The sequence below is a fragment of the Chanodichthys erythropterus genome, chromosome 10 (assembly GCF_024489055.1).
Source record: "Chanodichthys erythropterus isolate Z2021 chromosome 10, ASM2448905v1, whole genome shotgun sequence".
NCBI classification, from domain to species: Eukaryota; Metazoa; Chordata; class Actinopteri; order Cypriniformes; family Xenocyprididae; genus Chanodichthys; species Chanodichthys erythropterus.
In genome coordinates, this window is record NC_090230.1 from 10859717 (window position 1) to 10882910 (window position 23194).

Sequence of the window (23194 nt, forward strand, 5' to 3'; positions counted from 1 at the left end):
AGGAAAAAAATATTTTGTTTCTAACCCTCATGGTTCAGAAGTTATTAACATAAACATAAGTGCAAATTTGGACAGCTGGTGGTGCTAGAGGGATTGAGTTAGAGACTCCAAATTTGCTATGGACAAAGGTCAGACTATCCTCTAACTCTGTGCCAAATTTCACAACTTTTTACCATACGGTTCTATGGGCTGCCATAGACTTCCAGAGCGGAAGAAGCAGAATAATAAGAACGCCAACGGATACAATAGGTGCCTGGCCCCTAATAATGAATGTCAACCAATTTGCTCAAATGGGGCTGTGAGAGAGGCAGTGAGAAAAGGGGTCGGTTCGGAAATCTGAGCGGCAGAATTCAAATGAGAGAAAAGCATGCAGGGAACATATTCAGATTTACATGGTGGGATCCTTGTCTGTTTTTTTTTTTTTCATACATTATTCAAAACCCATGAGGGTTAAACCCTGCAGGGCAGTGATTTGAAATCATTAAATGAACTTTGAGCATAAAACTTTTAAGTAAAACAGACAATTTAATAAAAGAGTCACCAGCCGATAATTATAGCACATAATTGCATGTTGTTTACTGGTCTTATTGCGCTGTGTTTTCTTTGTATGTGTTCTGCTGTGTTGACTGATTACTGTTTTTATTGCTTTCTTTATCTCATCACATGTCCCCCTATGTCTTTACCTCCATACTTCTAATTAAATATACAAACAGATGGCAAGCAGGTATTAAAAAAAGCCATGCTAAGATTCATAAAGACTCTTTGATGAAATATTAAAGAAGACAGGCTTAGAAGATTCAAACATGGTCTTAGCCATATATAAAATGGTTAGTTCCTGTCATTGATTCTGATTGGTCAATAGCTGTGTTTTATTCATGATAAAACATGGCTATGACCGCTTCACTCAACAGTTCTGTGTATCACTACACAACACTCTTAGCAACCACTCTTACCAATGTAAACTTGTTCTCAATTGATATTGTTCATTAAATCTCACTGTATTATGTAGAAGAGTATTGTGAGATAAAGATCGATTGAGCGAGTTTATTATCTGCATTCAGATTTAGCATTTTCCTTCAGGTCAGTGCTATGTTCATAATAAAAAAATCAGTTTAAATGTCCGATATATTATCTTGTCCTTTTAACATTTAAGGGTTTTTCACGTGACTGACAGCGCTAGTCAAAGCATTTGTCAATTGCATCTTGTTCTGTTTTCAAAACAATTCAGTCTTTTCAATATAAAACTCTTGCTACTGACTGACACACTCATAAAGACAGTCTTTGCCGCCATCTAATGGTGTGAAAATGTAACTTCTGTTGCTGTCAGGGTCAGGGACTATTTTTCCGGCGGAAGGAAGGGTTTTAGAAAGTTTACTTCATGAAAGTTGCATTGATACATATTTTTGGCTTAAATATTTGTATTGTGTGGTAACCGTTTTATAAAAGCAATAAGGTACAGTACTCCACTTCAAGTCGTGCCTAACAACTCCCTTCAGCTGTGACTTATTCAGAATACAGCACAGCATCTCATACCTTATTGCTTACAAATATGTATATATATATAATTTGCCTATAAACACACTTATGTCTCACCTTCAGTCTGATCACAAGACATGCAAGGTCAGGTGAGTCGATGAAACCCAGCCCGAAAACCCTCACACTGTCACAGTCGAACTCACGTACGTCACACAAACCGCCATTCTCCAGATCAGTGACTTCTATTGGCTGACCTGAGGAAACCAAAAAAAAAAAAAAACAGAGAAAACAAAATCAGAGACATAATCTGAACAAATAATCAAATGGTTAGGGGTTTGTTTAAATAACATCAAGAAGATTATTAGTAATAGTTTATTTCTGATTGTAAGTCTCCAGGGGCATGGCCTGTCAGAGGGGTGTGGCCTGTGGATGGGCCTTGACCCTGCAGTTTTACCACTCAAGAATCCACACATGAATACACACTTGCTTGGTAGTAGGCATTTTTGGGATTAAACAGAACTTCAGAAGTAGTATGCACTTTTCTAAGTGGCAATGTCAAAATGTATCCAATGTGTTCCTTTGTCATTCAACTCACCAACCTCAAACAAAACAAGTACAGAAAAGTCAATAGAAAAAGTCAAATGAGACTACAAAAATGACAGTCTGCAGTCTACTCATTGTTAATTCATTGAAAAGTTACTATGGGAGTCTCGTTAAACCCAGAAACTCTATTGTAAATTCATGTGAAGTCTTTTAAAATGTGCGCTGTCAAAAAAAGCCCCGTCCTTTGCGAAAACCACCAGTAAATAAAGTTTACGAGACTCAAATGGAAAAATGCAACACTGGCAGTTTGAAAGACGCCAAAACGAAAGTCATTTCCAAGTACATTGCCACTAACAAACAAACCAAACAATCCCAGCTTTAAGCTATACAATACATCACTAAAAATTCAGCCTGCTGGATTCTGACCTTGCCAGCCTGCATTTGCCATTAAACAGAGAACAGATACATATGGAAAATATTACAATATAATTAGAGCTGGGGAATATAACGTTCTCCATAACTGAGTTCTTGAATAATGTAAACGAGTAAATACAAGCTTGTTTGGGTGCCTCTCAGGCCTTATAAAACACAACAACATTTAATATAGTTTCAGCGACAGGCTGAAATGACTGTACTGTGGCAGCATTACCCGTGATTAATGCCATTATAGCTCCCATCTTGGCTCATTTCAAATCAGTGTTGTTATTAGTGGAGCATAACCTCACGTTCAGATCTCCGCGGGGTGGAAGTCTGTTTAAATCACATATCCGAGATGCAAACAAAAAATGAATGTACTGGGACGGTATGCTAAACTAAGCTAGAAATGGCAAATGTCTAAAAAAGGAGAAGGAAAACAATAAGAGATATGAGAGAAAATGGTCCTCAGAGAAGAACAATTAAGCACAGAAGTTAGTGCTAATGAATTTTAGCCTCATCAAAGAACTTCCTCCAGATGGTCTCATTTTGTGTAATTTTACACTTGGTAAAAAAATTATAATAAAATAATTACAAAAACAAATCGCCCCCTAGCACTGTTTAGGAAATATATACTACCATCAGAGACAATCAAGTTCATTTTATTTTTGAAGACAAACTTGTGAGTCAAGCAGTGAAAGAACCACATCTGAAGAAGAATATCTTATATTAAATGTTTTGTTAGATAAAAAATAATAAAATCAAATAAAAAATATTATTTCATGTGATGTATTTCATAAACATATTTTGTACGCATATTTAGTCATTTCTATAATATAAATATATGTCAAATAAATGATTACTATATTAATATAGATAGATAGACAGATAGATATATAGATACACAACGGTGTGCATGTAATTTTTCAAAAATATTCAAACTGCACAAGACCCGTTTCATAGTTATGTAAATTTAAAATCCATTAGCAATCAATTAAAATGTTATTAGTAAATGAACAACCAAGGATCATTATGGCTTTACCACCAAAAATTAGGACCTTAAAAAAAAGCTTAATTCTCACTACAGGAGTGCCACAGATACACCTTCCTAATCGCCTCGGAGATCAAAAATTTTCAGCTCAGCAGGTCAGTGAGGTGATTTTCAGACTTTCCCATGATTCACTCTGTTTCCGAGCTTCTAAAATGCTGCTCTGAACCAGACAAGCCTCGAGCACTGACGCAGTGTGTGCACACACGTACACACATTCACACACACATTCACACACTGTCCCTGACCGGCCAGGAAGGGAGCGTGAGAGATATTCAGGAGTTTTTAATCTCTGCCACAAGGGCGAACGCTTGTGCTTTATGTTTGAAGAGAAATGATAAATGAGGAGCGATCGAATGACTCACTGAACCTGCTGTAAAAAAAAAAAAAAAAGTCTGAGATGAATTCAAGCGTCCTTTCTACAGAATGTGACCCCTGCCTCACTGCTGAATATTACAACTGAATGAAGTATAGTGAGGTTTTCCAGACTGTTCCACTATTGAATGAAACCCAGATATGCAGAGGTATTGAATCTGGTCTGATTGCCTTTTCTATAGACTTGATTTTCACTCTACCTGGAATTATGGGAAATAAAGAATAGTAGAGCGTCATTTTGAAATGATTCTTGGACACCCTTCATTTTGGCAGTAATAGCATAAAATGTGCCACAAGACTGAGGAGAATAGGTAATGTGCAGTTTTCTAGTCTGAGCAGAAAATTGAAATGGAATCCTTTTAGTTCTCTCAAAGTTCTCTCCCACCCCCTCCTTTTAGGCAAAAATGAAAATTGTGTCATTATTTCCTCACCCTCATGTCATTCCAAACCTGTACGGTATTATTTTGTTGTTCGATTAGCTTGAAAGATGTGGTCACTTTGAGCTCTCATTGTAGAGAAAGGTGCTTCAAAATAACAGTTTTGGAATGACAGGAGTTCATAAATAATGACAGAAATTTCCTTTTGGGGTGCACTGTCCCTTTAAAAGGGTCATGGGGCTGCATTATTGCTGTTATACCATTCATGTTTCCAACCATTTACAATATTCTATTTTGGGCCCATTTTTGATATTTGTGTAGTATAGTAAAGAAAAGATAAAAAATGAGAGGGGGAATGGGGTCGGTTAACGTCATGAGCCAGATTTGATGTCACATTGTCCAAATGTACCAGAGCACATGTGCTACAAGGCTAATTTAAGAACACTAGACAAAAATAATATTTCACAATGTACTGTGTACTATTTAAAAATATAGTAAGTGAAACAGTGCAGTTAAAATAAAAAAGGATATTAATTCAACTTTGTGCATAAACGTCTTAAATTTTGGCTTTCCAATCAAATAAAGAGAGATGGAAAACGTAGCAGTAGTAATTTCTTCCAGTTCCTTCATCATTCTGGAAATTGAAAGGCCAGGTTGAGCACAATGAATTGTGGAATACAGTGTGCTTTGTTGTAGTGTTATAGTACTCGAGACTGGTCTTGGACCATTTTTTGTCTTGTCTTGGTCTCGGCCGCATTTGGTCTCAGACCGGTCTTGTCTTGGTCTCAGACTAAAAGGACTTGGCATTTTATTTCTGGTCAAGACCACAACTGCGGGGATATCGCTAAATTTCAGTTGCATTGTCTGATTTCTTTATTAACATCATTAATTCAACAGTAATCAATAACTTATTTCTAATTTCATTCATTTTGTTATTGTTGTGCCAGGTCAGAAATCAACAAGGGATTGTGTCAAAAATCTCAACAAAATTAATACAAATGCCCACAAAATTCAAGATATGATTGCAAAAAAGTACTTGTATAAGATCTTGATATTTATATTCTAACATATGATATAATTAAGCAATATCACAATAAAGAGAGCTTTTTTCACAAATATGAGGACAACAGCATGATGATTTTTTACAAATATTCAATAAACTGAATTTTATCTCAACATTATTTATGTATAATTGTACCAATTCAGATGCAACTTTTCCACCTCTGCAGTGTAAAGATTATTCTATAAAAAATTTGGTTTTGGTCTTGACTCGGTCTCGACCTGCCTTGATCTTGGTCTTGTCTTGGTCTCAACCCCCCCAAAGTCTTGGTCTTGTCTTGGTCTCAACCCCCCAAAGTCTTGGTCTTGTCTTGTCTTGGTCTCGGTTTAGGGGGTCTCAACTACAACACTACTTTGTTGTATACGGCACACTTTGATTAATGTAGCATGTAGAAAACTAGTATTCAGTACACAGTATACTATACTACATATAGGATATACACTATACTACATACGGGATAAATAATAGTATGTTAGCATGCTAACATAAATATTCACAAATCATGAGTCCAAAATTGATACAAACAAAGTGAAGACCTGCAAAAATCCACATTTGACTGGATGAAGTGCAAATAAAGTCAACCAAAAAGGCTTAGGCATAAATGTGTCATGGGCTTCAGAAAAAAATACTAATGGATGGCGCTCCCAGATGTGGAAGAGGCATCAGCCGATGATCAGTTGGGCAATTAAGCAGATTTATCTAGCCGTCCTCCCTGTGCTACCTTGCACGTTGATCCAAGCACTGTTACCATAAATCAGAGCTTGCACTCGTAGAGGTTGAAAAACATCAGTCTGTGATAAACAGCCCTCTCTAGCGCTCCTAATCTGCTCGCTAATTTGTGTTAAAACTCCCATTTCGTCACCAAGTCAGCCCCAGGGTGCATGCAAAAAATGTCGAGGGAAATAGCGGCTTAGTGAAGATCCCAATGCTAATCAGAGAGCCGGCATGGGCGTCTGGCACAGTGCCAGGTGTTAGTATACCTGCATAACAATATCTCATTTATATGAAGGTTGGCTGGAAAAGCTAATGGCACTTCTGAGCCTCACCGCTATTGCCAGAAACAATCAGTTGATAAACATGCTCAACAATTTTGCCGTTCCGTAAGGAGTTCCATACATCAATTCAAATAATTCATATTATCAATAAAAAACACACTTGCACAAACACACGCCATCTGCGGTTTCTTTGAAGACATGCTTGAGGGAGCAGGAAATTATTCTTTGCGGAGTGTAAAGAAAAGTAATACATAACAGCATCCAAAGCAAATATAATTAAAAGGAACTGAAAGCGTACAACAAACAAGACACTAAAAATTCATACTTGATGAAAAGAACTGGCACAGGAAAAAAATTCATCTGATGCCACAGAAATGCTCTGCCACCATGGCCACCATCTGGTAATAGCAATTGTAGTGAACACTGTACCTGTGCCAATGTACAAGGTTTTTAATCACACACATTTGGCCAAAAGAGCATTGAAAGTACTGACCCATAGAGATACAACATCACATTGCACTAGACAGTCCACCACTTAAAAAAACAATGCCTGTAAATGCAATGATAAATTGCTGAATTTGTCACGTCAACTGCCATTTGTGCAATACACAACTTTCGAGCTCTAGAGTTATCTACAGAGGAAATAAAAAAAATAATCTGTTCATCATTTCCTTCAAAATTAGGTGTATTGGACACATTTCACCCGCTTTACCTGAAGGAATGGGAAGTGATATGATTTTTTCAACCGGAAGTGATATTGCAAGATTTTGGAAAAGGAAACCTATCCTGAGATGTTTTTCTGAGAAAAAGACACTAATAATCTCCTCCAGAGTTTCAACAATCTATGCTCAGATCTACCAAGATTCTAAAGATCTAAATATGAACTGAAACTTTTCTCAACAAATTTTTCCAAGACCAAATTAAGATTTACTACATTTGACTTTGATTTTATGTCTTTGCACCCTTACTTTATGTCCACAATTGCCTAATTTGCATTTCAACTATAAAGAACTTTAGGAAAAACACCTTAAAGTTGATACTTAATAGAAATTACATTAACAAAGTAACCTGGGCTGTGAATGAACAACCTCTGATCTCTTGACCACACATCCTTTGTAGAAAACTTTCAAACATTCAATAAAGGATTGATGGATGAGACTCTACCATGTTCACTGAAAGTGAGAACAAATGTAGACTTTCCACAGCCAACCTAAACAAAAAGACAGCTTTGACAACTTTGATCTACAACTGTGGTCCCTACTCAAACTCCATAACCCCCTGCAGGTATGTCACACAAAACATGTTGTAATACCCCATACAGCTGCTTATTGATGGATATTTTGCATAGTTAAGCCTGGAGTGTTTCTGATAATCGAGGATCCCTAGGGACCACATTTGAAGCAACAGACAGATGTCAAACCGATCACTTACTGATTGTGAGACTGCAGTCGTAAAAGCTGTAGCCTGGATAACACTGACATCCCCACTCTTCACATCGCCCGTTCCCGTTACAGAAGTTCGGACAACGTAGGGCAGTCGCAATATCCCCCAATGGTCTGGAAGCTTCTTGAGAACGATGGGTCCGGTTCTCCAGCCACTTTCTCTCACATTCATTTTCCAAGAAGGACATGAGGGCGTCCTCCCAGGCCAAATCATCTTTCAACTGAAGATCCAGGATGCAGAGATCCACAGCTTCTTCCAGGCGCCGACCCAGCAGACTCTTGCATACCGTGCCCACAGTTGAGTTCGCCAAGGCCAATTGGCAGACCTCCAAAGCTTTGGCAGAAGTGAGGCCACTAGGTGTCGGCCAGGAAGGGTGAGCAGCTGGACGGCTGGAAGAGCGGTGGTCATCTGGAAAGAAATAGGCAAAACTTTCGAGGTCGGTCTGGCTTAGGGCCTGGATGGTGTAAACGGGCAGAAAGTCAAGGGTTTGTCTCTTAGGCCTTCCACCTGAACTTAGTAAGGGCACTTTAGATTCATTCAAGTGAGGAGCGACAACTTTAAATAATGAGTCCAGTTCCAACTCCTCTACAGAAAGAGAGTTGTCTGCCTGACTTTGGGACACCTGAGACTTCAGTTTAGCACCTGACACTTCAGCCAACGTCTCCCGCTTCTGGACGTTACGGGCAGAGATGGGTTTAACAACGTACTCAGCAGTGGCGTCTTTGAAGGGGAAAAGGGAGGTGTAATCTGTGTTGTCGTGAGATAGGCAGCGGGAGACAGGAGGTGGGTTTAATAGGCCTTCGGAGGTGCGTGTTGAATGGAGGGACAGGCTGTATCCCTTTTGACAAGCACAGAAATTCCACTTTATCTCCTCATCCACGGCAGGTGGCGTGCTGTCAAACAGACTCTCCCCAGGCACGATCCTGACACAGAGAAATAAAACAAAAATATGACTGTCTCAAATCAGCCTTTGAATTAAGCCCTCAAGCACTGCGTCAAGAGAGGATTTAGAGTTCGAGAAAGGTTAGCCCATTAGATTAGAGACTTTCCTCTACTTTAATTATATTTGACATTAAAACGAGCAAATCAAGGTTAAATGGCGATGCAAACTCTAATCTGAAACAGAACTGCTCTCCAAGTTACCCAAATACCCCTACTTGTTCGGCATCTTTTACGGACGTTTTGAGCTTGGAAACTTTTCATACATATATCTGCATATATTTATGTCTTTTAGGTCTCTCAGAATTCTTGCCAGCATTATAGTTCATATTTCGGACCAGGACCGTCAGTTAGGTAGACATTAAAGCAAGGCTCTTCAACTCTAGTTCTAGAGAGCCAGTGTTCTGTTGAGTTTAGCTCTATTCCTAAACAAATAAGATAATAAAGGTGTTCAGAATTACTTGCAGAATTACAGGTGGGTTAAATTGGGATTGGTACTAAAGTCTGCAGGACACCAGCCCTCCAGGACTGGAGTTGAAAAGTCCTTCATTAGATGACCTTAGTGGCCCAGTTCACAACAGCTCTGGTTCTGACTAGATTTATTACCCGCCTTAAACTCAAGAGATCATTTAAGTACCATATATTGTTTCTAGCGAAAATATAGATTATATGTATGTTGTAAAAGCATCACTCACCTCCAGCCCTGAATGAATTCCACTAGGTCTTTGTCACGGTGGCTTGTGCCTGCAGGATGATGGAGGTCATTGTGGCTGTTCCGGTCAAATAACCCGCACAAGCCTCTGGTGGCGTTAAAGTCCTGACTTGGAGCCCTGACAGACAGACTCATTCCCCAATCACTGACGTCTGCTCGCACAAACGCCCCTGAGGCAAAAACGATCTGCAGGGGGTCAAACAAAAATTGCCTAAATTCTTACATATGTAATGCTAAACATTAAACTAAAATCATCTTCAAAATCAGGCCATGCTGACTCTTAAATATGTAAGGCAAGTATTTAGGTTGCCAAGGACAGTATTTTATTAAAATATCATCTATTTTTCTAAAAAGAAAAAAAAAAAAAAAAAAGAATAAGAATAAGAAAGCTGGAACAAAATCTACAAAGAAAAACATGACTTCATTAAATACCTAATCTAATTCATAGTTTACTCCAACTTCAATCAAAAACTAAATACACATGTTAGTAAAAGATCCCATTTCCCTGCCAGCTGGTTGCGAGGACATTAAGGAAATTAGTGGTGATTTGTCAAGAGTCTGCATCAGAATATAACAAATATAGATACATTTAGCCATCACAAAACACTTGCTCATTAAAACCGTCACTATGCAACAATGACAACATCTGCTGCACCGAGAGACCGATGGTCTGTTGAGACCGAAGTTTAAAATCCTTTTGTAGGGAAAAGGCCTCTTTTCAAAACAGATGAGATCTGTGTTTACTTTTCAGAATGTTTTGCCAAGAAATTGAAAATCTGCTTGTCCTGAACTTGAACTGTATGCATTTCACAGTGAGCATGACTCAGATTTCCTGAGTTTGCATGTCAATAAGGTTTCATTCGGTCTATTGTGTATTCAGTCAAATCTAATATATTCAATACTGTGAGTTGCAATAGTTTTGGTTCATAAGTGAAGTCTTTCTTTGATTCGATTGTTTTGTCTGAATTTTCACTGCAGCATAAGTCTACTTTTCTTATTGTTAAACCTATTCACATTAATTCAATATTATTAGCTATCACAGTACTAGAATGTAACCATACCGTGACTTTCTTCCCTTGATGCGTCTCGTGGATCTTAATCTGATTGGTCACTGATGATCCCAAGGCCTTGATGGACAAATGCGGGCGTGTTTCCTGTAGCTGCCCATTGCACATGTCAAAGGTCACAACTTCATTGCCCTCTCGAGCAGCCACACCGCAGGTGCATGCCACAGCGTAATGCCGGCTCCCACAATCCCACTGCCTTGTGTGGACCTCGAACAGACGCTTTGTGCTCTTATAAAGCAAAAACGTGCCTGTTTGCTGGTTCTCATAGCGCCTGGGTGGAACAACAACTGTTTAGTACTTATTCAAATTCTTACTGTAGCTTGTTCATTATAGCAAATATTGGGTATGTCAAACAATACACAGATAGATACATCCAGCTACATTCATCATTGCTTATAAGTTTGAAAGTTATCTTCTTATTTTCTGTGTTCTGTTTTGCTGTGCTAAAAAAGTAAAACAGATGAAATTCAGAAACCTCAGTGTGCACTTAAAAACCCTGAAAGACAAGACAGTAGCTGTATACAACATCTCAGAGGACTACTTGAACTTAATGGGAAAGTTGAGGAGAGGCAGGAAGAAAGAGTCCATGTAAAAAGAACTGTAAGATAAAAAAGAGCAATAAATTTAGGCAGAGAAACTGAGGCAGTAATTGTCACAGTACAGTTTCAGCATCACCACTTTAATGGTGACCGTGATACTTTGCGGTTATTGCTCTGTACATTTGTTATCACTGTAAACGCACATTGCTCAATACATTACATCTAGCTATAGTGTATGTTTAAATTTATATCTATTGTCCGTTCGGGCCAAGTGTGCCTCTCTACTAGAGGAAATTGTGGCACAGGGCCGGCGTCTGTCAAGGACACATTCACTAATGAGGACAGTTCCCGTACACTTTCATAAAGATACCTCCTTCTGGGCCAAATTCAAAGAGTACAGGTACTAAATCTGCACCACACAAATCTGAAATTCAAAGTGACCTTTACATTCCTACCTCATTACCTGAAAATGTACCATTTGAGCATCTGTCATGTAAAAGTCACACAGCTTACTGTGTGTCGAAATAATCACATGCTACTTAGAACAATTTAAAACATCCAGCATCCAGCAAATGTCAAAGAAAGAAATAAAAAGCTGTGGGCAAATTCATTGTGTTCTTTGGGAATTGAACCCACGACCATGGCGTTGTTTGTTGTTAGTTTCCATCAAATGTAAAGATGTGAATGTCGGTCAGGGAGTAACAGGTCGCTATTGGAGCATCTTGAACTGTGATACACTTTCATAAAGATCCCTCTTTCCAAGCCAAATTCAAGGAGTACAAGTGATAAATCTGAGCCACACAAATCTGAAATCCAAAGTGACCTTTACATTCCTGCCTCATTACCTGAAAATGTACCATTTGAGCACCTCTCTTGTAAAAGTCACAAAATAATCATAGGCAATGTAGAATAATTCAAAACATCCAGTGCAAATGCCAATGAAGAAATAAAAAGCCTTCAGTAAATTCATTGTCTTCCTTGAGAATTGAACCCATGACCTTGGCGTTGTTAGCGCAATGCTTTACCAGTTGAGCTACAAGAAAAAAAAGGACCTGGTCGTCTAAAATATTTTACCTTCCATCAAACGTAATGATATGAGGGTCAGTCAGAGAATAACAGGTCGCTGTTGGAACATCTTGAACTGTGATCTGCATGCAGAAAAAAGAAAACATTGATAATGATGCATTCATACCGGAAGCTTTTTGCAGTGCAAATTCGTCTACTGCTTATATAGAAAAATGACACTTCACTTTTACAAAAAAGCAGAGCAGCCACTTTATGGAATTAACTAGTGTTGCTATGCTCTCAAAACATTCACAATTTAGACGTCATTGATGGGGATAATCATTGCAGAGCTATGTCGGCTCTAGCCTAATTATAACGCAGAAGAGTACAGTCTCTTCCCATTATTAAAGGGCATGGAGCAGCTTTCATGTTTACAGACAACACAGATGGTGGTCTGGGGCCGGTGGTGACACATTATTTAAGAAGACTGGCGATCTATGTGTGTTTACGTTTCTTTCCTTCTGAATTACCGCATTCTTGTCTGTCCTTTCGGTGTCTGGCTTATTAGAGGCTCTTCCTTTCTTTCAGCAGGGGTCAATTATGAGAGCTATAAGGCCGAGTCACAGTATATTTCAAGTCTGAAGGGTTACAAAAAAAGCTAACAATGGCTGGACACTACACTACTACTACTAGCCTACTTCTATACCACAAAAATTATTTTCTTACTTGGTGTTGTTTTCCAATACCAATATCGAAACTTTCTTAAATCAATATAAAATATTTGTACTCGAGAATGAGACAAAAACAGTAATTTTTTTGCAGTGTACTACTAATTTTGATGTGAAAAGTAGTATCAAAATAGTTCATCATGGGTCAAGTTGAAAAAAAAAGCAAGAAAAGTCTATGACGAGTCCCCTTGAAAACATTACCGATGTAAGTATATTGTAATCTCAAGCACTTCATTGTCCTGAAGGGCATTTCAAAGAGAACTTTGTGTTTGTCTTATTAAATGAAAGATATTAATTAAGTACAAAACCACTCAAGCAACTAATATTACATATTGAGATGCATGCTAAAGTTTCGCTAACCTTCAGTGCAGGAGGGTTGTAACCTCTCCAGAGGCGAGGGCTGCCTTCGGCAGGCTGAGTGGAAAGGAAGCTGGCCCGGTTCCCGTCCCGGGTGAAATCAGTAACAGCGGTGAGAGTCACGGTACCCTGAGCACAGACGTTGTTTCGACAGGGCTGGGACAGCAGTTCGACCGAGCAGGATGATAAGGCCACGTTTGAAACCTCAACGACTACATTGTCTGAGACATTCAGACAGAGATTATCAGTAGATATGTCCTCATATGAAAGGGAAAACTCAAAGACAAAATGTTCTTGAGAGCAAAAGGATAATTCATGCACATCAGGTCACTTTCAACTTTCATGACAAACACACATTTGTATCAGTATTCAGAAACAGTTTCAAAGAATCCTATAGTCCACTTTAAAAATAAACGTCAAGTTTGTCAGTGACTTACATACTAATATACACACACCTGATTCATGCACGCTGAGAGCAAGAGACACTTTGCAGCGGTGGTTGTGCTCGAACCCATGGCAGGGAATAGGTACTGTGCTGTGTATGCTCAAAACATGCTTTTTAGCATCCTCACGGATGTAGAGAATATCTGGAACAAACTGCAGAAAAAGTGTTGGGTAGTTGGCCGAAACCAGTGTAAATCACACATGATCATACAGCTCCGTTAGACATGGATAATTATGCAACATAATATTTGCAATGTTGCAATGTGTATTTAGCCAGTAATTATAGTTTCAGGCATTGAGGATAATGCGTGATCCATCGTAATTATAAAGAGTTAGATATAACCGGATTTACCTTAATTCCCGCGAAAAACCCCGCGCTCTCTTTAGACGCCGACTGCGGGCTGGAGGAGTTTAACAGGAAGGTGGACACACTGCAGGAGAACTGTCAATCAAACCAGACTGTCATGAAGGTCATGCTGATTGAGCGCTACCAAACTAGAGAAATCAATAACTATACACTTTTATTGTACTTTTATTTGCAAATCATTATAACGATGACCATAATAATTAAATAATTAAACATTATTTATCTGTAACAATTTTATTAATATGTCAGTAAGGCTATATTCCTTGTAACAACTAGAGGGGCCAAAAATCTAAGATATTTTTTTCATAATCCATCAATGAATTTAATGACATTAACATTTACATGCCATTTAAAGCCATATATGGCATTGAAACGAGCTGTTTGTTTGAATGTTCTTTTGTTTGTGTATGAAGGATTTTCAGGTCTGTTTTGCCTGTATATGGGAATTATGGAGAGCTCAAGGTGTGTTTGTATGTATGCGTGTGTGTGTGTCGGTGTGTGTGTGTTTGACTAAGCCCAGCTGTGACACATGTTTAAGAGAACCTCACAACCCAAACCAGAATGATGGTGTTTCTTGAACGGGGGCCTCTGTGATGTAAAAACACATGGGTTTTTTTATGACCACAGGTAGCGAAGCCCATCTCAAACTCAGTCTTCAAACCTCCTTCAAATTTCACGTCAGAACAAATAAATAGGAATGAAATCAAAACTAAATCAAAACTTCAAGACAACATTCCACCTTAGTGTTATTTATGGTTTGTATACACGTGGCCTCAATTTGACCTTTACTCTTTCTTGACCTGATTTCACTTCCGCTGGAACACTTTCTGAACTCATACAAGAGGTCAAAGGGCATTATGAATAAAGATGGACCTCACAAAGGACCTTTCTTGGTCTGGTGAGAAGTGAGTTTAATGGCTGTCTGGAGCACATTACGCCAGAAGGATAAAAAAAAAAAAAAAAAAAAATCAAAAGACCATGGTGTTTTAATACTTTGAATACTGAATTACACAATTCACATCTATTTCTACCACTGCTGAAAAATTTGAAGCTATAGTAAACAAAATCTTAATAAATTTTGCATTAAAACCACATTCTAAAATGGTTTCCTTTACCGTTTCTCCCAGTCTGAAGTGAACTCCGTCCATCTCAACCAGTGAGTACAGTCGAGTTGTTGTGTCTCGTCTGATCTCCACCTTCATGGTGTTGGAGGAGTATCTCGCCCACACCACCTGATACCCCACCGGCCATGGTGACGTCACCCCAGTGAAGGAGCACCGGAGGTGGACGCTGCTGCCGATCAGCTCTGGGGTCACCAGGGGTTTTGAAGGTAGTGAGGGAGCGTTTGCTTCAAAGAGGAGAAAAACGAGGTCATGAGATGAAATATAAATACAGGGATGAAATAAATCAAAAATAAAATTGAAAATCACTTACCCTTACATACACCGTTAACTTCGGTTTCACCAGGTGGACAGGATTTAGGTGCGTATTGTGAAGCAGCTAAAAAAAATTAAAAAATAAAAATTATAATACTTGTTTATAGCGGGAAATTTGAGAAATCAAATTTGCCATGATCTTTTGACATATAAGAGGTCTTTGTACCATTAAAGGTGCCATTGAACGTTTTTTTGTTTTTTTTTACAAGATGTAATATAAGTCTAAGGTGTCTCCTGAATGTGTCTGTGAAGTTTCAGCTCAAAATACCCCATAGATTTTTTTTAATTAATTTTTTTAACTGCCTATTTTGGGGCATCATTAGAAATGCGCCGATTCAGGCTGCGGCCTCTTTAATTGCTCATGCTCTCCACCCCCCCAGAGCTCTCGACTCTATCATTGCATAAACAAAGTTCACACAGCTAATATAACCCTCAAAATGGATATTTTGTGTTTGTCATGCAGCATGTCTAATTGCGTAAGTATGGTATTTATTTGGATGTTTACATTTGATTCTGATGAGTTTGATAGTGCTCCGTGGCTAACGGCTAATGCTACAATGTTGAAGAGATTTATAAAGAATGAAGTTGTGTTTATGAATCATACAGACTGCAAGTGTTTAAAAATGAAAATAGTGACGGCTCTTGTCTCAGTGAATACAGTAAGAAACAATGGTAACTTTAACCACATTTAACAGTACATTAGCAACATGCTAACGAAACATTTAGAAAGACAATTTACAAATATCACTAAAAATATCATGTTATCATGGATCATGTCAGTTATTATTGCTCCATCTGTCATCTTTCGCTATTATCCTTGATGGTTACCTAGTCTGATGATTCAGCTGTGCACAGATCCAGACGTTAATACTGGCTGTCCTTGTGTAATGCCTTTCATAATGTTGGGAACATGGGCTGACATATGCAAATATTGGGGCGTACACCCCGACTGTTACGTAACAGTAGGTGTTATGTTGAGATTCACCTATTTTCCGGAGGTCTTTTAAACAAATGAGATTTATATAAGAAGGAGGAAACAATGGAGTTTGAAACTCACCGTATGTCATTTCCATGTACTGAACTCTTGTTATTCAACTATGCTTAGGTAAATTCAATTTTCAATTTGATGGCACCTTTAAAACATCCTGTGAGTTTCATAGCGTCCTCGTTCATTATAAATAAAGCACTGATTTAATCAAGCTGTAAAAATGGCAGTGGGAATTTGTGATGTCACACGGGCAAATATATTTGCATATTACTGCCTCCACAGCAAGATATTACTGAAAAGTTATACATCATCGGACCATAGGCTCTGCCCATTCGATAACGTCTGACATTTGCCTATGCTGGATGTGAGCGTCACCCCAAAAGCAAATAGAACCCATTATAATCAATGATCTTTACTAACATTATAAGTGAACTTCAAGGAACATATTAAAATATTTAAAAACTCCATGTCATGACCCCTAAAATCCGTAAATGTTTTTTTTTTTTTTTTTTTTTTAAATAAAAAAAATATTTATTTAGATTTTTTTTTTGCCAGCCCCATGATGCATAACACTTCCTGTTTATTATTTAGGCCTTAATCTTGTGGCAGAAGATCAGTCTGACTTATGTGTGAGTTCAAACAACACATCCTGCTGTGGATCAAAACCCTGACTTTCATCCCACTGCCAAAACTTTAAAACCCAAACAATTTCCTTTTTCTTGTAGCCGTCATGGAAGTGTCATAAATCCGTGAAATATTGCTTCATGAATCCAGTAATCTGATTTGCTCCCCTGCAGAACTTCAGTTACTAGAAATCGATCCCAAACTAAAAATGACCTGAATACTCTTGCACACGGTTGATGATACAGTCATTTATATGGATCTACGAGATGTTTGAGAAAGTGAGAAAGGAAACATGGCCAGAAAAAGAGAAATATTGATCATCCATACTACAAGTTGGTAGTTTGTCTCTGGGCTGTTGCACAGGAAACATCTACAGATGTATGATTAAATAGACCAGAAACTTTTCATTGTTTCTTCTACTGGTACAAGTCTTGCTGTAGGTTTTAAAGTCTACTATGTCACTAAGATTAATCCTAATCATTTGCGCTAGAGGATCAAACTGCATTTAATTCTGCATTTTCATTTCAAACATTAAATTTGTGGTTTCACCATTAGATTTTGCTTAAGGACAATTAACTTTTTTGAACATTATTCTCATGACCATTTTCACCAACATCCTCTTTGCAAAAAAAAAAAAAAAAAAAAAAAAGCAAAAAAATCACTGTAATGAGAGAAAAATAATGATATTATATGTATTTCATTGTTGTATTTGTTGTAATGCCATAGTCATTTTAATTTATGCTTATTTAGGGGGGGGAAAACAAAATTGAAAAGAAATAATATAAATACAAATATTATAAATTATTATTTTTTTACAAAGACATTATAATAATCTACTGAAAATAAACATTGAAAATAATGTTAATTAAAGAAAATGTAAATGGTAAATTAAATGATTCATACAATGTAAAGTAATAAAAATGTAATGGGAAATTTGTCGTAAAAATACGTTCTTGATATTAAAATATTAAAATAGATTTAGTCTTAACACTTCATATTTATTTATTTATACTATTATAATTTGTTTATATTAAAATAAATAAATGAATAAATGGTTTTTACTATTGTTTTTTTCATTTAAATATTTATTTACGGCTTGCCAGAAGATCAGTTCTATGATGCATAACACTTCCTGTTTATACTTTGAAATCTTATAGTATAAATAAATAAAAATAAAAAAATGAAAATAATAATAAAATAATAAAATATGAAATTGTTGTTTTCTTCATAATTGAATAAAATATTATATATATATATGGGATGAAATCTGACTTGGACATGATTTCACAATATTCAACACATGTAAAATAAAGTTATTCATTTTAGATATGGGTTTTAAAATAGTGTTTGTAAAGTATTAAAACGAGTCATGTGATTGTACCTTCCGCACAGTATCCCATGCAGCCTTGTGTTGGCTGCAGGAAGTACAGCAAGAACTCGCCACAGTTCCGGACCGAGATTGGGATGCGGAAAAGGCAGCAGTCTTTGGTGCTTCCATGGAAGAACTGCCACGTGGCACAGGCCGAGAGCTGCTTGACCTCTCCGGGCCTCGGAAGAGAGCTGTCCTTAAGAGACAACCACACTGGAGCCTGCGTACCACAGCGGTTCATCTACAAAAAGAGACATATATCAAGAAATTGCAATTTGGAAACTGGTCAGAACTGATCTGGGAATGCTCACCTCAACACAACGGGTCGGCATCTCCGCAGGTTTGTTGTTTATGGAAAATCGGTACCATCCGGGTGGTAACGAATGGTCACAGATCAGATCCTGTATTGCTGTGTTCTGAAGTTCAGTAGAGTCAAAATCGACGCTACGATATGCATTCCTCAAGGTCCTGTATCCGCCGGGATAGCACTCTGGAGCTGGAAGAACCAAGGACACCATCAAACAAAGGCCTGTTTCCCTGAATTACAACCTTTTATATTCATAAAAGAGCTTAAAACAACCTTTCGGCAAAGACAAAGGTCATTGCTCAGAAGACAGCGAAGGAGAAGGTCGAAAACTGTGTCATTACAGTGGCTTGAAAACGTCACTCATGTTCATTAAAACCCAAATGGGGGTTAACGTGACTTCCTCAGTGGCAGACGTTTAACCGGGGTAAAAATAACACACCTTTTTCTGACCCCTTTTTCCTTGCTCATAACTTTACGCCACAAAGGTCGGCAGAATCGGCGACGTGTGTCTGGGTCTCACGGCAAAACGGAAGGACAAAAATAGATGTGTGACTTTCAGGCTAAAACCTTTATAATCCCTTGCCATTTCTTCAGACAGCACATCTGTAACACCTTACCCTTCTCCTTCCCGTTATCTCAGAGCCAAAGTGGGTCGGATGTCACCATATTGGCTAATTGTGCAGGTAAGGGAGAGCGACAGCCCCTGTGTCACTTTTTGTATAAGGATGCCTGAGGCCACCAGTACACTGGTAATCCTCTAATGCTCCCCCTGAACATGCTAATAGAAAGTTTGGGCTGGGCGTCATGCCATCACTGCTAGTGTATAATAGAAGCTGAGACAGGACAGATAGCAGCCGTTATAGACAAAACAGACTAGTGGGAAAATGTAGACTTTAGACAATACAAAGAACTTTCACTTGGTGAAAATGTCAGAAAAGTAACAAAACAGCTAAGCAAAGCAAAGCAAAACAAAACAAAAAGAAAAAAAGCAACAAAACAAAATTAACAGCAAAGCACAACAAAGCAAAAAGAAAAAAATCAAAGGAAAAAAGAAAAAAAAATAGTCAGCAAAGCTACAAAACTAAACAAAACATAAACAACTGTTTGCACAAATTTAACTTAGTGAAAAATAAAATAAATAAACAAAATAAAAATAAAACAAACACCAAACCACAATGGCTAAGCAACATTATGCCTTAAAAATAAGCAACTAACAATTGTTTTAAATTTAGACTAACTTAAAAAAAATTAGAGCAGCAGTCCAAACAAAAATGCAAAAAACAAAAAACCCTAATAAATTTGACTTTCCTTGCAAATCATACACTATATTGCCAAAAGTTTTGGGATGCCTACCTTTACGTGCACATGAACTTTATTGACATCCCATTCTTAATCCGTAGAGTTCAATATGGAGTTGGCCCACCCGTTGCAGCTAAAACTCTTCTGGGAAGGCTTTCCACAAGGTTTAGGAGTGTGTTTATGGGAATTTTTGACCATTCTTCTAGAAGTGCATTTGTGAGGTCAGGCAGTGATGTTGGACGAGAATGCCTGGCTCGCAGTTTCTGCTCTAATTCATCCCTAAAATGTTCTATCGGGTTGAGGTCAGGACTCTATGCAGGCCAGTTAAGTTCCTCCACACCAAACTCATCCATGTCTTTATGGACCTTGCTTTTTGCTTTTGCAGTCATGTTGGAACAGGAAGGGGCCATCCCCAAACTGTTCCCACAAAGTTGGGAGCATGAAATTGTCCAAAATGTCTCGGTATGCTGAAGCATTAAGAGTTCCTTTCACTGGAACTAAGGGGCCAAGCTCAACCCCTGAAAAACAACCCCATAATCTTCCCTCCACCAAATGTTACACATGGCACAATACAGTCAGGCAAGTACCGTTCTTGTCCATTGGATTGCCAGACAGAGAAGCATGATTCGTCACTCCAGAGAACATGTCTCCACTGCTCTAGAGTCCAGTGGCAGCGTGCTTTACATCACTGCATCCGGCGCTTTGCATTGCACTTGGTGATATAAGGCTTGGATGGAGCTGCTCGGCCATGGAAACACATTCCATGAAGTTCTCTACGCACTATTCTTTGACTTCTGCACACTGTGCGCCTCAGCATGCGTTGACCCCGCTCTGTGATTTTACGTGGCCTACAACTTCATGGCTGAGTTGATGTTGTTCCCAACTGCTTCCACTTTGTTATGATACCACTAACAGTTGACTGTGAAATATTTAGTAGTGAGGAAATTTCACGAAAGGACTTATTGCACAGGTGGCAACCTATCACGGTACCACGCTTGAATTCACTGAGCTCCTGAGAGCGACCCATTCTTTCACAAATGTTTGTAGAAGCAGTCTGCATGCCTAGGTGCTTGATTTTATTCACCAGTGGCCATGGAAGTGATTGGAACACCTGAATTAAATAATTTGGAGGGGTGTCCCAATACTTTTGGCAATACAGTGTAAATAAGCAGGGAAAAAGAAAAAAAAAACCTTTCACTGAGCCATATCTATACAAGAACATTACAGACAGACTAGAGTCTTGGACCCACCTAAAAACCATCAAGAACTCCTTAGTAACCACCTAACAATGCTCTAGCAACCACTCAGAACACCATAGCAACACTCAAGTATTGTGTCTGCAAGTTTTACATGAGTAAGTGCTCATATTTTCATTTAAATATATATAAAGATATATTTTGGCACACATCTTCTCTCCGTGGAGTCCCAAATACAGACTTTGTTCAAAGGAACATATTTCCCCCCAACCCTTTGAAAGAAAGTCCTCATAAAGAATAAGGGCAGATGACCTTTGACCGTCATGAAAAAAAAGCAGAAAATCTCTCCTCTAATCCTGTCTGCTTTGCAGAAGGAAGACGAGGCCAGGCCGAGAGGGCTTTCTGCCCCACTGGAGCGCTGATGAGATCATGTCTCGGCTGGTTTAGAGTCCATAATGCCTTGCTCTTTCCAGCCTAATTCAAGGATCATTACTCTGCAATTACAGCCTAAGCTGTACTCTTAGAGGTGTAATGGGGCAGGGTGAAGATAGAGACATTTAAGTGTTCATTTTATAAATTCTTAATAATGGTTTGGTGGGGAGATACAGGGATGATTTGAGGGGACGTTTCTTAAGGGGAGGTAATGGAGTTTCAAGGTGGCAGGTTTAAAGATACGATAACAGTAAAAGCATCTACTGGGTGCTCACTTTACTTTCCAAGCAAACACATATCAAAACCATACATTGACGATTCCCAGCATATGTCTTTCCAAATTGGTGAATGATGTCTCATTGTCAAATAATAATAAAAAATAAATAAATAAGTGACCACAGCAAAGTGACATCACCAAGCAGTAATAAAATAAAATAAAATATATCATACAAAAGCAAATTGACAACACATTAATAAAACAAAATAAAATAAAATAAAATAAATAAAATAAAAGCGATAAAAGCAAAGTGACATCACAACTGTAAAATAAATAAAAATAAGATAAAGACCACAGCAAATTGGAATCTCAAAAAAAAAAAAAAAATTATATATTATATTATATATATTATATATATAATATATATATATATATATATATACAGTACAGTCCAAAAGTTTGGAACCACTAAGATTTTTAATGTTTTTAAAAGAAGTTTCGTCTGCTCACCAAGGCTACATTTATTTAATTAAAAATACAGTAAAAACAGTAATATTGTGAAATATTATTACAATTTAAAATAACTGTTTTCTATTTGAATATATTTGACAAAGTAATTTATTCCTGTGATGGAAAAGCTGAATTTTCAGCATCATTACTCCAGTCTTCAGTGTCACATGATCCTTCAGAAATCATTCTAATATGCTGATCTGCTGCTCAAGAAACATTTAATGTGTACAATTGTACAAAATATTTGTGTACAATATTTTTTTTTTAGGATTATTTGATGAATAGAAAGTTCAAAAGAACAGTGTTTATCTGAAATCTAATCTTTTGTAACCTTATAAATGTCTTTACTGCCACTTTTGATTGATTTAATGCATCCTTGCTGAATAAAAGTATTCATTTCTTTAATTTCTTTAAAAAAAAATAATAAAAAAAATTCTTACTGACCCCAAACTTTTGAACGGTAGTGTATAATGCTACAGAAGCTTTGTATTTCAGATAAATGCTGTTCTTTTGAACTTTCTATTCATTAAGGAATCCTGAAAAAAAAAAAAAAGTACTTAAAAGAGAGAGGAAAAAAGACAAAGACTTTCATTCTATCATTCATTCAACCTGAAATCACACCAAAAACTCAGAGCAGAGATTTTTTATTTTTTTTTTTGTCTGTGGAGAAGATCTGAACAAAAAAGGTTATGTCAGAAGCTCATATTTAAACTATTTAAGACAGCAAGCCACATTTGGTATCCGTCTGGGCTTGCAAAGGTGACAACCACAGTCAAATCTTGCTACGCAAGGTCAAAGGTTCCACAAACACTCGTGTTTTCAGCCCCCAGAGAAAAGCTGGAACAAGAGCTGCTGGGTAAACACCTCAGACTGCTCAGTTAATTTGTTGACTTAGGGACGGGGTGGATTTCAGACACATCCACACCA

At 37.7% G+C, this 23194-nt stretch overlaps 1 protein-coding gene across 1 annotated transcript in view; it reads right to left on the reverse strand.

Annotated features, from left to right (window-relative positions):
• si:ch211-246m6.5 (von Willebrand factor D and EGF domain-containing protein) overlaps positions 1 to 23194 on the reverse strand; it is a 99242-nt gene that overhangs the window by 67193 nt on the left and 8855 nt on the right. The window contains exons 2-13 of the mRNA XM_067398602.1: positions 18618 to 18802; positions 18319 to 18547; positions 15324 to 15389; positions 15005 to 15237; positions 13875 to 13964; positions 13534 to 13675; positions 13082 to 13299; positions 12063 to 12136; positions 10444 to 10720; positions 9366 to 9568; positions 7720 to 8654; positions 1594 to 1730 (exon numbers count right to left, since the gene is read on the reverse strand). Of these exons, the coding sequence (XP_067254703.1) occupies positions 1594 to 1730; positions 7720 to 8654; positions 9366 to 9568; positions 10444 to 10720; positions 12063 to 12136; positions 13082 to 13299; positions 13534 to 13675; positions 13875 to 13964; positions 15005 to 15237; positions 15324 to 15389; positions 18319 to 18547; positions 18618 to 18802 (2789 nt within the window). The remainder of the gene's footprint in view (positions 1 to 1593; positions 1731 to 7719; positions 8655 to 9365; positions 9569 to 10443; positions 10721 to 12062; positions 12137 to 13081; positions 13300 to 13533; positions 13676 to 13874; positions 13965 to 15004; positions 15238 to 15323; positions 15390 to 18318; positions 18548 to 18617; positions 18803 to 23194) is intronic.